Raw genomic sequence first — 15,445 nt, forward strand, 5'->3', positions numbered from 1 at the left:
AGATTGACATTTGACAGATTTAATCAGTCAGGATTGTATTCACTTGAGTTTAGAATAATGGGGGGAGATTTCATAGAAGCCTATAAAATTCTAACAGGACTAGACAAGTTAGATGCAGGAAGAAAGTACCATGCTGGAGGAGCCCAGAACCACGAGGCATAGCTTAAGAGTAAGGGAGTCAACTTTTTAGAACTGAGATGAGGAAAGATTTCTTCACACATAGAGTGACGAGCTTATGGAATTCACATAACAGAAAACAGTTAAGGCCAAAACTTTATCTGCTTTCAAGAAGGTGGTAGATGCAGGTCTTGTAGAGGGTAGATATAGGAGCAGCACAGTGGCTCAGTGGTTAGCAGACCTGGGTTCAATTCCAGCCTTGAGTGACTCTCTATGTGGAGTTTGCACATTCTCTCCATGTCGGTGTCAGTTTCCTCCCACAGTCCAAAGATATGAAGTTAGGTGGAGTTGCTATGCTAAATTGCGGATAGTGCCCAGGATGCACAGGTTGGATGGATTGGCCATGGTTCACGCAGGGTTGCAGGGATAAGACAGGAGGGATGTTCTTCGGAGAGTTGGTGTGCACTGATTTGGCCAAATGGCCCGTTTCCATACAGTAGGGATTCTATTCTATTGCAGCTGAAGGGATCAAGAGATATGGAGGGAGGGTGGAATTAAGGTAAAGAGCTTGATAATCAGACAAGATTACACTGATTCTCCAAGTTGGCATGACGGGTCCTATTTTCTATGGAACTGAGAGAGAGAATAAACCATGACCATATTGAATGACAGAGCTGGTTCAGAGCTCCGAGTGACTTACTCCTGTTCCTAAAATCTACAGTTTTCTTTAACCCCTTAGCATGGCTGAAGACTTAGCAAATACAAACTAACTTACGTTGTGATGTGGAGAAGCCAGTGTTGGACTGGGGTGGACAAAGTTAAAAATCACACAATGTCAGGTTGTAGTCCAATAGGTTTATTTGGAAGCACTAGCTGAACTTTTGTTAATTGAAATGTTTTGATCCAACATCAAAAGACTGCTGCAGTTTTTACCAACCTCTGTCTTGAACCAATCCATATAATAGCTCATTCTGGCTAGAATCTGACATCTGAGGACAACATAAATTCTCAATAGAAAATGCACTTTCAGTCCAGGTTATGAAAAGGAATCTGTCATTGAAACTACTAGCAAGGCAACAATTTATTCACCTTTAATTTCAAATAAGCAAGAAGTGTGATGACAAATAACAAATGAAATTGAAATAAAAGCAAAATTAACCAAAACACTAAAATGAATTTTACTTTACATTTACCTTTTTGAACTGGCACTGAACCACTTTCCTCAGATGGCAAGCCAGAACCTCCATCTTTCCAATAGGGATTCAGTTCTCTTTTGTGCATCTCAGCCTATAATTGAAGAAAGCAATGAAAGAAATTGCAAACATACTTAGAACTATGGTATATAAAATAACTATTGCATTGCCCATTGAGTATATTTGGGAATTATTTTTGAAAATTTGCATTCAAATACATCAAAGAAGAAAACCTGTGCTGTAGTTTTAGTTCCTCCTGCTACAGATTTAAAACTTGCACTTCATTTTAGCAGAGCCTATTTTTATAACAAAATTTAGATAACTAGGGAATTTAAATGGAATCAAATTCATTACAATACGGGACCATTCAGCCCATCAACCCCAATCCAGAGATCAATTCAGTGAATTGCATCCCCCATTTTATCATCACGGCCCTACAAATTTGTTTCATTCAAGTAAATATCTAAATTCCTTTTGAAACAATTGATCACCTCCACTTGCAGGTAACAAGTTCCACATTATCACTATAGTAAAAGAGAAAGTTTTCCTCATATGCACTCTGCACTTGTCCAAAGCCCTAAATCTTTCACATAAGAACATAGTAACCAGCGTAGACTGTTCAGCCCATCATGCCGACTGACCATTCAGTTCAATGGTAGCTGATTTAATATCTCATTGCCTTTTACCCTCCCCAACCCCAAAGTCCTTTGCACCGTTGGTAATCAGAAATCTATCAATCAATCTCTACCTTAAACATACTCAAAGAATAAGTTTCAATAGCACTATGTGGCACAGAATTTCCAGGTTTCACAGACCCGAGTAATATAATTTCTCCTTACCTCAGACCTAACTGGCATTCCTCTTATTCCAAAATTGTGATCCCTGGTTCTGGACACCTTAACCAGCAGAAACATCATATCTACGTCAGGTTAAGTGATTTGACTGATGCTATATAATATGGGGAAATGTGATGTTATGCACTTCAACAGGAAGAGTGGAGAACTGAATATTACTTAAATGGAGAAACACTGCAGAAAACTACCGAACAGGGGAACTTGAAAGGCCTCAGGCACGAATTCCAAAACTCTAGCATACAAGTTCAGCAGCTGGTAAGGAAATGAAATGCTGGTCTTTATTCCAAAAGAAATAGAGAATAAAACTACACAAGGCACTAGTCAGACCACTGCTGGAATACTGTGAACAGGTTTGGGCTTCTAGTCTAAGGAAAAGTATGCAAGCATTGGAGGTAGTGCAGAAAAGATTCACCATAGATGGAGGAACTATCTTATGAGAAGTTGAGTATGTTGGGCCTTTACTCATTGACAGTTTAGAATAATGAGAGGTGATCGTATTGAAACATGTAAGACACTTAGAGAATTTAACAGAGTAGTTGCAGAAAAGTTGTCTCCCCATATAGGAGAGTCTAGGATCAAAGGATAGCATCTTTTAAGACTCAAAGGGGAAAGTGGAAACAGGAATCAGAGTTTAATAATCAGTCATGACTGCACTGAATGGCAGAAAAGGCTTGAAGGGCTGAATGGCCTACTCCTGCTCCAATTTTCTAGGTTTCCATGAGGTAAGGAGGAACTTCTTCGGAGGGTCGTGTAATTCCGTGGAATTCGTTATTTCAGAGGCAGCTCAGGTTGAGTCATTAAGTGCATTCAAGACAGAGATAGAAAGATTTTTAATTAGTAAGAGAATTAAGGGTTATGGGGAAAAGGCAGGAAAGTAGAGTTGAGGATTATCAGATCAGGCATGGTCCCATTGAATGGTGGAGAGACTTGATGAGCTGAATGGCTACTTTTGCTCCTATAACTTATGGTCTTACTCTATCTATCCCTGCAATCTACAAAGTACATTGAAATGAGATCACCTCTCATTTTTCAAAACTCTAGAAGAATAAATCTATATTGTCTCCACCTGTCTCTTGAACCAAAATGCATCACCTTACACTTATCAGCCTTAAATTCCATTTTCCACCAGTCTGCTCATTCTATAACATTGTCCAACACGTGACCTACCAAGAGATTTGATCAGGCTATTAGACTAATGTTGAAAATGTAGGTAAGTCAAATTGACAAATTCTGCAAGAAACTGATTGTCCAATCTCAGGTAGCTTCACTGCTGCATTAGGCTCACTAGTGAGTGGGAGCATTCAGCAGCAAATGCACAGAGAAAATGCCTGTGATTTCAGAAGCAGGTGTGATGGTAAGTTGCTTCACATCTCATAGCCATCATGTATTCTGGGTATTGTAGTCAAGTCTTAGTCATGCCCTCACCTTCTTCTGCGCAAGTGCCAGCCCCCTATTAGGAGTATAAGAATCAGGATGGTACGGCTGGCCACGGCGGCCACAGCAAGCAGAACTTGCATCAATAGCTCATCAGTCTAAAATGGAGCAGAGAGGAAGCAACTTCAGCAATGAATTCTGCTGTGTTAAAATCTCTGAATTTGGGGAGGCTGAGGTAAGTCAACATCTGAGAGGGATTGTTTGTAAATGGGCAAATTTTCCACAAATGCTTTCTGGATTGACTACATGAAGCATTTTCTGATTATATTTCAGATTTCCAGTATGTGCAATACTTCGCTGTCCTATTGTACACTTCATGCTGGATATTTTTAAGTGAGAGTTAGTTTCAACTTAAAGAAAGAAAATATTCATCACTCAGTGCAAAATGTAATTTTTATTGTAACAAAATATACTAGGATGCAATATAATAAGTTCAATACTTCAATTTGTACTGCCTTGGATATCTGCATGGCATGGAGTAACATAATTTTCATTAAGTGAGGACTGCATTTACAAAATCTCAGTCTTTAGGTCATGTTTTACTTAGGTTGGTTTGAAAACAACATTTCGACGATATCTGGATGCTCTTTTTTTTGTTGCATTCAGTGTCTAAATTATCTCTGATTTTGATTTCAGCATGACAGAAACTCATCTTCTCCATACCTTTGCAAACCTGAATATAAGATGCAAAATAACTTACTAATGCTGGGGGAAGGATGAAGAAATCACTGTTTTATTAACATAAACTGTTTTAACATGTTTATACCATGTAATATTTAAGTTCCTGTGACTATTTACTTATTATTTTCCTTATCAACATTCAGAAGTGCTGTCTTAAAATAGGCACAATGTTCTAGGAAGAAAATTGGCAGAGCAGGTTCAACGGGCCAAATGGTCTACTTCTGCTACTATTTTCTATGTTTTCCATGAATAATAGAGTCTCAGTATGTGCTTTGGGGAGGAGTTGATCTGATCTCATCAAAACATAGAGCCATAGAGATGTATAGCATGGAAACAGACCCTTTGGTCCAACTCATCCAGGCTGACCAGATATCCCAAGCTAGTCTCGTTTGTCAGCACTTGCCCATATCCCTCTAAACCCTTCCTAATCATATACCCATCCAGATGCTTTTTAAATGCTGTAATTGTACCAGCCTCTACCAATTCCTCTGGCAGTTCATTCCATACATGCACCACCCTCTGCGTAAAAATGTTGCCCCTTAGGTCACTTCTATATTTTTTCCCCTCTCATCTTAAATATATGCCCTTGTGTTCTGCACTCCTCCACCCCAGGGAAAAGATTTTGTCTATTTACCCTATCCATGCCCCTCATGATTTTATAAACCTCTATAAGATCACCCCTCAGCTTCTGATGCTCCAGGGAAAACAGCCCTAGCCTATTCAATCTTGCCCTATAGTTCAAACCCTTCATCCCTGGCAATATCCTTGTAAATCTTTTCTGAACCCTTTCCAGTTTCACAACATCCTTCCAATAGGAAGGAGACCAGAATTGCACGCAATATTCCAAAAGTGGCCTAACCAATGTCCTGTGCAGCCACAACATGACCTCCCAACTCTTATACTCAATGCTTTGACAAATAAAGGAAAGCATACCAAATGCCTTCTTCAGTATCCTATCTACCTGAGACTCCACTTTCAAGGAACTATGAACCTGCGCTCCAAGGTTTCTTTGCTCAGCAACACTTCACAGCACCTTCCCATTCAATGTATAAGTCCTGCCCTGATTTGTCTTTCCAAAATGCAGCACCTCATATTTAACTAAATTAAACGCCATTTGCCATTCCTCAGCCCAGTGTCCCATCTGATCAAGATCACTGTACTCACAGGTGACCTTCTTTACTGTCCACTACACCTCCAATTTTGGTGTCATCTGCAAACTTACTTACTATACCTCTTATGTTCACATCCAAATCATTTATATAAATGATGATCAGCAGTGGATCCAGCACCGAACCTTGTGGCACTCCACTGGTCACAGGCCTCCAGTCTGAAAAACAAGCCTCCACCCCCACACTCTATCTTCTACCTTTGAGCCAGTTCTGTAGCCAAATGGCTGGCTCGCCCCATATTCCATGTGATCTAACCTTGCTGACCAGTCTACCTTGAGGAACCTTTTTGAATGCTTTACAGAAGTCCATATCAATTACATCTGCTGCTCTGCCCTCATCAATCCTCTTCTGCACTTCTTCAAAAAACTCAATCACGTTTGTGGGACATGAATTCCCACTCAAAAAGCCATGTTGGCTATACCTAATCAGTCCTTGCCTTTCAAAATACATATAAATCCTGTCCCTTAGGATTCCTCCAATAACTTGCCCACCATCGATGTCAGACTCAACGGTCTGTATTCCCTGGCTTTTCCTTATCACCTTTCTTAAATAGTGGCATGATGTTAGCCAACCTCCAGTCTTTAGACACCTCACGTATGACAATCAAAGATCCAAATATCTCAGCAAGGGGCCCATCAATCACTTCCCTAGCTTCCAACAGAGGTCTAGGGTACATCCGATCAGGTCCTGGGGATTTATCCACCGTTATGAGTTTTAAGACATCCAGCATCTCCTCCTCTGTAACTGTCCCCAGAAAGCCACCATGCTGGGTTATGCAGGTTTAGATAAATAATTGGTGATTCAAATGTGCAATGGACAATTGGTTAAGCAGCACTAAGTCATTTAGATTTAGAAGTATATAATATTAGCAATTGTACCAAAGTATAGAGAAAAATGGATGATGTAGCCAATTCTGGCCCAATGTTGGAATTACAGAATAACTAATGAATAAATTGTATAAACGGTAAAATACTGAATAAATTAATATTAAATTGGTATTACTAAAATTGAAACATGTTCAAAAGTTCATCTTTCTGTCTCCGCAGATTTCACCCTTTCTGCTCTTCCATTTAGATTTAGAAATTTAGAAATGATTTAGAAATCATCTACCACCTTGATGTCATGACTATATCTCAAGATCAGAGTTCAAAACTAAAACAAGAAAGTGAGCTAATAAATTGATCTCTCCATAAAGCATCTTGATAAAATTTGTGTACATTTTGTCTTGTTTGAGAAGAGCAAACTAAAATTCCGAAGTCTCAGCTTCACAAAATTTGCTTGCTCACGGACGAAGAATTGAAATGTGACCAAACAAAAAGGTTCAATGCTCTTGTGCTAGATTATCCATTTCGTAATATAGTCAAATGATATCATCCTCAGTTTGCAACACCTCCCAATTGGTGGTAGGTATCAGAACTCACTGTCTAGAAGGGTGTTGCACTTGAAATTCTATTACATTGGGGCCAAGTGCTTGAAAGTGGAATCACAAAAGATAGATGTTAGATGACGAGAACAGTCACAACGGGCTCGATGGTCTCTGGCCATGCTGTAAAAGCTCTGATTCTATGACCATGGATATTAGTTTCTACATTAATTAAAGAAAATCAAAAAGGCCCTCAAGAAAATCTTGAGAAGGTTCTTATGTAAAATGTTGTACCCTGCTACAAAATAATACATTAAATAGTATGATACTGCATCTTATAATTGCTTACTAATTAAATATGTTATTTCACATTAGTTGTTTTGTGCTTTCATGTTTTCATATTACCTGTTCCATGGCTTGCATCTTCTCATGTTCCATTTCTTTTTCCTTCAATTTTTCAGCTCTAATTGCTGCAGTGGATACAGTCTTTAAAGACATGAAGTCTAACATCATCCATTCTTCCCTCTAGAGAACAAATACATGAAAAAGATATTTTAATTTATGCAGTTAACACAAGAGCAGGATGCCAAATCAGGTTCCCTTGTGTCTCCCCTTTTCAGTTAGCAATAATAAAGATTTTGATTGATTGATTTCTGGCACAGATATAAATCACGTCAAACAAAAATATGGTTAACTAGAGTAAAGTAAAGCAGCCAATTACAGAGTTTTCTTAAATGAAAAGCAAAATTCGTTACCTATCAATGATTTGGGGGAGGGGGAGTGTGAGAGAGGCATAAGTCAGTCACTTATTAACTATAGAGTTTGCTCTACTCAAATGAAATCATGGCTGATCTCATAATCCTCAATTCCATTCTTGTAACATTTCCCCTCAACCCTTGATTATTCCCTTCTACGTTAAAAATCTGTTTATCTTAGCCTTGAACATATTTAATGATATAGCTTCTACAATCAAAAATGACACAGACTACACTCTGCTCCTGTTATAACACAGGGTAAACGCTCCTGCTTAATTTAAACCAGCAACACAGAAAAGATTTATCCCGCGCGGTAATCAGTGAAAATTCAAGAGGCCAAGAACTATTTAAAGTAAAAGTAACCAACTTTATTTCTTAAAGTATAACAGAAAATAATTAACTCTCAACTATTTGCACCTAACCTATCTTTTACCTTCCCTTCTATAATATTAGTCCGATGAAAACCCAAATTAAGATTTACAGAAAAATCCAAATTTTAAAACCAGCGAACGGTCGAATCTTCCCTTTATCTTCGTCGGTAGATTGGCTCTCCAGGTCAGTGTTGAGGTTTATCCTCTGTGCAAATTCCTTCTCTAAACAAGTACCTCTCAGAGTTCTGACTAGCAGTCTACAGCGGTTGGTCTGTGGCAGTTCTCCTCCCAACTGTTCAATTTTCCGCTGTTTTATACCCAAAGCAATGGATTGTGTTATTGGCTTTTAAGATTGTCAATATACTCAATTTAAACTTGAGTGGAACTTGGTATTTTCAGGGTATAATTTAAACACATTGGCCTAATTCAAATCTGTTTTGTCATTTCTAGGCAACTAGTTACCCCAGTAGTTGGAGCACGTTACATTATGTCTTATTGAGAACATTTGGTGCTGTCACTACTAGCTTTTACTCTCTTAAAGGTATAGTATACCCACATCTTCATAACACTCTGAAAGGAAGAAATTTCTTCTCATCTCTGTCGAAATGGGTGATCCCATACCTTAAGATTTTGGTTCTAAACTCTTCCACAAAACGTTGTCGCATCTACATTGTCAAGTTTTCTAAGAATCTTCTATTTTTCAATAAGGTTGTCTCTCATTCTTCCAAATTTCAATATAAGTACAAACCAACTTAATCAAGTTCTGTTCAAAAGATAGTTACTTCATACCCAGGATCAACATAGTCCAGAGTAGGTTCACTATATCCAATGCCAGTATATCCTTTTTAAATAATGGGAGCAAAACTGTTCACGGTATTCTAGGTGCGATTTCACCAACGTCCTGTATAGTTTTAGCAAACTTCCCTATCCTTATACTCCATTTCCTTTGAAATAAAGGCCAATATTCCATTTGCCGCCCTATTACCTGCTGAACTTCTACGTTAACTTTGTTTGCTTAATGCACTGAGACTCCCAAATCCCTCCATACAGCAGTCATCTATGGCTTTTCCCCCTTTAAATAATATTCAGCTTTCCTAATCTCCCTGCTAAAGTGCATAACCTTACCTCTTTCCTCATTGTATTCCTTCTGTCAAGTTATTACTGACTAACTTAATCTGTCTATAGACACTCTGTGCTATCCTCACCATTTGCCTTCCTGCCTATTTTTGCATCACCCGCAAACTAGGGAAAAGAGTGAGGAGGGTCAGTGCCTTAACTGTTGCCTAGCATGGCACTACGGCATAAGGATTCAAATCCTTTTCCAAACCAAATCTTAAGCAAAGTTTGGGAAAGTGATTGGTCACATTATAAAGAGCACAATGGGTCATTTTTGTCTTCATTTAGTTATATGCAAAAACGGCAAGTACAATACAGTATAAAATTATTAATCACCTATGTCATGGAATACACAGTCTCTTGAAATCAATGGTTATGTCAGCAGAAGCAGGTCAATCCAAACCAATTTGACCAAACAATAATTTTCAAATCTATAAGACTATTTTGGCCTGTTGCCAAAATTCTTTGATGATCTATCTTCAACATTGATGACCAATAGCACTGGTCTGAAGGGGGAATGATTAATAGGTTTGCAGATGACACCAAAATTGGTGAAGATTATTTCAGACTACAACGGGACTTTGATTAGATGGCCCGATGGGTGGCAGATGGAGTTTAATTTGGATAAATAACAGATGTTATATTTTGGTCAGGCAAATTAGGGCAGGACCTACACACGAGAGGTTTCTGGGGAATGTGGCCGAACAAAGAGATCTTGGGGTACAGGTTCATAGCGCCTTGAAGGTGGAGTCATAGGTAGACAGGATAGTGAAGGCAGCATTTAGTATACTTGCCCTTATTGATCAGTGCATTGAGTATAGGAGTTGGGATGTCATGTTGTGGCTGTAGAGCATATTGGGGCTACGGCCACTTTTGGAATACTGTGTTCAATTCTGGTCTCCTTGCTATAGGAAAGATATTGTTAAACTTGAAAAGGTACAAAAAGGATTTACAAGGTTGTTGCCTGGGTTGGAGGTTTTGAGCTTTAAGAAGCTGGATAGGCTCAGTCTATTTTTCCTAATACATCAGAGGCTCAGGGGTGACCTTGTAGAAGTGTATAAAGTCATGAGCAGCATGGAGAGGGTGAATAGCCAACGTAATTTTTCACAGGATAGGCGGGGACCAAAATTAAAGGGCATAGGTTTAAGGTGAGGGGGAAAGATTTAAAAGGGACCTAAGGAGCAACGTTTTCACACAGAAGTAGTGTGTGTATATGGAATGAACTGCCAGGAAAAAAGTGGGATATGGGTCAAATGCTGGCAAATAGGACTACATTAATTTAGGATATCTAGACAATTTGGATCCAAGGGTCTGTTTCCATGCTGTACAACTGCATTACTCTAAGTCAGAGCAGATTTCCTTCCAGAAAGCACATTAGATAGCTCTTCTAGACTTGTTTCAATATTATAACATTGAAGTCCTGAAAAACGTTTCCGTACCTGAGCAATGTCTGCTTTATTTGTAGAACTTAATTGCTCCTCCTGAATTTTCCAGGGCTTTTTAATGCTGCCAGTATCAGAATGGGGAGGAGCTTCAATCCATTCCATCTCTGAATCCTGAAGCATTAAAGTAAAATTCATTCACTGACAATGGCAAATGCTTTCATAGGATCCAATTAGCATAATTTTATACTAGTTTACAGTTAATATATGCATCATAGTGACTATACATTTTCTATTAACAACCTATTTCACCTTTATCAATTCAATGTTGCACGAGTACCTTACATGCACAAAGACATAAGATCAATTATTTCACATACTAGTGCGTTTGATTTCCTTCCGCAATCCTGACTATTCAACAAAGAAATAAAAATCCTTACCTTTTCAATATACTCAATGCATTACTAACCCGTTGCTTTACTTTAAATTTCTAAACTCTAGAATTCACCAAACAAAGATAACTTAATGACTATGTATTCAAGATCACTTTGTCAATTTTAAAATGTAATAATTTCAGAAAATTATTTTCAAAGAGCATTGATTAGATTAGATTAGATTAGATTAGATTAGATTACTTACAGTGTGGAAACAGGCCCTTCGGCCCAACAAGTCCATAAACTCTAGAATTCACCAAACAAAGATAACTTAATGACTATGTATTCAAGATCACTTTGTCAATTTTAAAATGTAATAATTTCAGAAAATTATTTTCAAAGAGCATTGCTTCATGGGTCGTTTTTGATAATAGTTTAAAAATATTTTCCCTGGCATGTAGAAGGCTGAGGGGAGACGTTATAGAAGTTTATAAAATCATGACGGGCATAGATATGGGAAATAGACAAGGTCAATGCATTACTAACCCGTTGCTTTATTTTAAATTTCTAAACTCTAGAATTCACCAAACAAAGATAACTTAATGACTATGTATTCAAGATCACTTTGTCAATTTTAAAATGTAATAATTTCAGAAAATTATTTTCAAAGAGCATTGCTTCATGGGTCGTTTTTGATAATAGTTTAAAAATATTTTCCCTGGCATGTAGAAGGCTGAGGGGAGACGTTATAGAAGTTTATAAAATCATGACGGGCATAGATATGGGAAATAGACAAGGTCTTTTCCCTAGGGTAGGGGAGTCCAGAAATAGAAGGCATAGGTTTAGGGTGAGGGGGAAGAAATTTAAAAGGGTCCTAAGGAGCAATGTTTTTATGCAGAGAATAATGCTTGTATGGAATGAGCTTGCGAGGAAGTGGTGGAGACTGGTGCAATTACAACATGTAAAAGGCATCTGGATGGGTATATGAATAGGAAGGGTTTAGACGGATATTGGCCAAGTTTCTATGACTCTGTGTACATTGATGTTTGTTTCATGAGCAAATATATTATTAAAAATGATGTTTTTGATACTTAAGACAGAATAAGATAATGGCTTAAATGTACTAAATATTCAAATGTAAGCATTATCTTCAGATATTTATTCAATAAGTAAATTTTGGATTTGAATATTGAATGCATATTAAAATATTTCAGAATCACAGAATCCCTACAGTATAGAAAGAGGCCAGTCTGCCCACTGAGTCTGCATCGAGCCTCCGAAAAGTATCCCACTCAGATCACCGCAATCCTGCATGGCATTTTTACCATGGCTAACACAACTAATCTGCAAATCCCTGGACACTATGGGCCAATATTTAGCATGGACAATTCACCTCACCTGGACAACTTTAGACTGTGGGAGGAAACCTACAGAGACATGGAGAGAAAATGCCAACTCCACCAGACAGTCACCAAAGGTTGGAATAGACCTGGGTCCCTGACGTTGTCCCATGCCGCCATTTAAATAACTTTTTTTAAAATTCAAAGCAAGCCCCAAAATAGTGATTCTCAAATTCATACTGTCATGTGTAAATCTATCCATGACAGCATCTTTGCCAATCTTTTGTTATGGACTAGGCCAGACCATTCAAAACACTCGCGAATTTTGAGAAGATTTGCAGCTCAGGTTGTAGGTTTGCTCGCTGAGCTGAAAGTTTCATTTGCAGACATTTTGTTACCTTACTAGGTAACATCTTCAGTGGGCCTCATGCAAAGCAATGCTGAAAATTGCTGCTTTCTATTTATATGTTTGGATTTCTTTGGGTTGGTGATGTCATTTCCTGTGTGATGTTATTTCCTGTGGTGAAATCACTTCCTGTTCCTTTTCTCAGGGGGTGGTAGATGGGCTCTAACTCCATGTGTTTGTTGATATCATGGCAGCCCACAAACCCACCAACACACTAAAACAGCAGCTAATGAACTTGAAAGATTCTATACAGACAATGAGCAAAACTATCGTCATTTACAAAATACCGTGCAAGGACTGTAACAAACACTACATTGGACAAACAGGCAGAAAACTAGCCACCAGGATACCAACTGGCCACAAAAAGACATGACCCTCTCTCACTAATATCCTCTCATACGGATTGAGGAAAGACACCAATTCGACTGGGACAACACATCCATTCTAGGACAAGCCAAACAAAGACACGCACGAGAATTCCTAGAAGCATGGCATTCCAACCGGAACTCTATCAACAAACACATGTAATTAGACCCCATCTACCACCCACTGAGAAAAGGAACAGGAAGTGACTTCATCACAGGAAATAACATCACCAATCCAAAGAAACCCAAACAGAAAAATAGAAAGCAGGAATTTTCAGCATTGCTTTGCTTGAGGCCCACTGATGATGTTACCTAGTAAAGTAATGAAACGTCTGGAAATGAACCTTTCAACTCAGCGAGCAAACATACATCCATTCAAAACATTCTTAAGCAGGCATCCCAGACCATAACTTTGCAATTTGTTTCGGTAAGTGTACAGTGAAAATTAGCCGGTTTAAGTTAGCAAGGTTGACTACCAGGTTCAAAACAGACAAAAAAAAACTTATTCATAAAATTACGCAATGAAATACAAAGAACAGAATAAAGAACCCCTACAAAACTCAGTCTATCCAAACTAGACTTAATTATGCTGTTCCGAACATACACAACAGTCCTAATAAGGAAACTCCCTTTAAAACCTGGTATAAATGGAACACATGCTTACAGGTTGAAGTTGAAGGGCAGACAGAGAGCGCGAGACAGAGAGCGAGACAGAGAGCGCGAGAGATAGTTTCCACACAGCTCACTGTTAAAGTCCTCACCAGTTCAGGACTGAACTAAACTGCTCAGCTAGAGAGCTGACCACTCCCCTTTCATTATACAGATCACTTTCAAAGCATGACCACTTTGGCCTGAAGTCTCATCTGTTTACATATAAACAAAAGGCCTCTCAAAACCCTTTTCATCTCTGTACCAAACCAGACTGATTGGAGCTCGGCCTGGTTTGCTACCCCTCTCAAAAAAATCAAGGACAGAGTATCCTTGAGCCAAGGAACAGCTTTTAGCAAAAGGGACTAGCTTTGTGACACTTTGTAACCTCCTCCAGCCAAACAACCATCTAAGAAATCTGCTTTTCTCCAATGTTAACCTTTTATGTATCCCTCACTTCCTTCCATCCAACCCAAAAGCCATACTGTCAGTTTTCTAGGCCTTAAGCTTAGTCAGTCAATTTTCAAAGAAAATTTCTTTTTTTTTTTAAAAGACATTTCTTAAAACTTCTTTTTCTTTGACCAAGCTTTTGGTTACCTGGTCTAATATCTCCTGAAATGACTAACGTTTCTGTGAAGCATCCTGCAGCATTTTACAATGTTGAAGGCTCCAGAAACACAAGTTTTTGTTATTTCTAGCAACCAAAATTTATGCCAGGCAGAATAAAAAAAAGCTTAGTATTTCTGAGATATATCTGCAAACTCTCAGCCTCCATTTTTAACATCACTGATTTTGGATCAGACCCTCAGGATGCAAAGCTGCAGCATAATGGTATTACTCTGAAGCACAGATCAACATATATTGCTGTGGCACAGTATTTCAAAGGCTCAGTGACATCCAATCCACATATGATCTAACCAACACTTAGGGATTTCATTTTTTTCCTCTTTAATACACCTCTGCAATTGTCTATACTGGCAATCAGGGCAAAGTTGTAACCAGAAAACAAGTGACACCCTCACAATTACTCACGAGTTGCATTTGAGTGTTCTTTTCCATTTAAAAAATTTACTATAAGATGCTCCATGTTTATATCTTAAGTTGATACATACAGAAGAACTTTCACTGAGTTCATTGGACTTTTCCTTCAGTTTTTTCTTTTTCTTTTCTTTTTTGCTTTTCTTCATTTTTTTCTCTTTTTTCTTCTTTAATTTAACAGAATGTTCCTGTTTAAAGAATAACCACTTTGTTAGTTAACCATCAACGATGTTAAGTGTTCAGCCAGTCAATCATGCTTCTAAACAAATTAAAACAGTTTCAAACGTTAACAGGCTTCCATCAAATCTAATGCTGTGCCAGGATCAAAATCTTAAGAGGTGTTTTTGTTCATATTTGTGAATGAAAAATGTTTTGGAATGTAAGTGGCAGAATATATAGGATTAAAATTTACTGAAAATCAAAGCATGTGGTAACATGCCACAGCAGCATTTATCACAGAACATGGTGGGAGACAGGGCAGCTGCATGGGTATAGAACATAGAACAATACAGCACAGAACAGGCCCTTCGGCCCACGATGTTGTGCCGAACATTTGTCCTAGCTTAAGCACCTATCCATGTACCTATCCAATTGCCGCTTAAAGGTCACCAATAATTCTGACTCTGCCACTCCCACAGGCAGCGCATTCCATGCCCACACCACTCTCTGGGTAAAGAACCTACCCCCGACATCCCCCCTATACCTTCCACCCTTCACCTTAAATATATGTCCCCTTGTAACACTCTGTTGTACCCGGGGAAAAAGTCTCTGACTGTCTACTCTATCTATTCCTCTGATCATCTTATAAACCTCTAGCAAGTCACCCCTCATCCTTCGCC

General features: G+C 38.4%; 1 protein-coding gene across 3 annotated transcripts in view; it reads right to left on the reverse strand.

Moving 5' to 3' along the window:
* Window positions 1–15,445, reverse strand: part of cwf19l2 (CWF19 like cell cycle control factor 2) — a 137,794-nt gene that overhangs the window by 93,663 nt on the left and 28,686 nt on the right. For all 3 annotated transcript variants that reach the window (XM_043691833.1, XM_043691831.1, XM_043691830.1), the window contains exons 3-6: window positions 14,681–14,794; window positions 10,493–10,609; window positions 7,217–7,336; window positions 1,311–1,404 (exon numbers count right to left, since the gene is read on the reverse strand). In XM_043691833.1, the coding sequence (XP_043547768.1) occupies window positions 1,311–1,404; window positions 7,217–7,336; window positions 10,493–10,609; window positions 14,681–14,794 (445 nt within the window). The remainder of the gene's footprint in view (window positions 1–1,310; window positions 1,405–7,216; window positions 7,337–10,492; window positions 10,610–14,680; window positions 14,795–15,445) is intronic.

The sequence above is a fragment of the Chiloscyllium plagiosum genome, chromosome 6, assembly GCF_004010195.1.
Source record: "Chiloscyllium plagiosum isolate BGI_BamShark_2017 chromosome 6, ASM401019v2, whole genome shotgun sequence".
In the NCBI taxonomy this organism is placed as follows: domain Eukaryota; kingdom Metazoa; phylum Chordata; class Chondrichthyes; order Orectolobiformes; family Hemiscylliidae; genus Chiloscyllium; species Chiloscyllium plagiosum.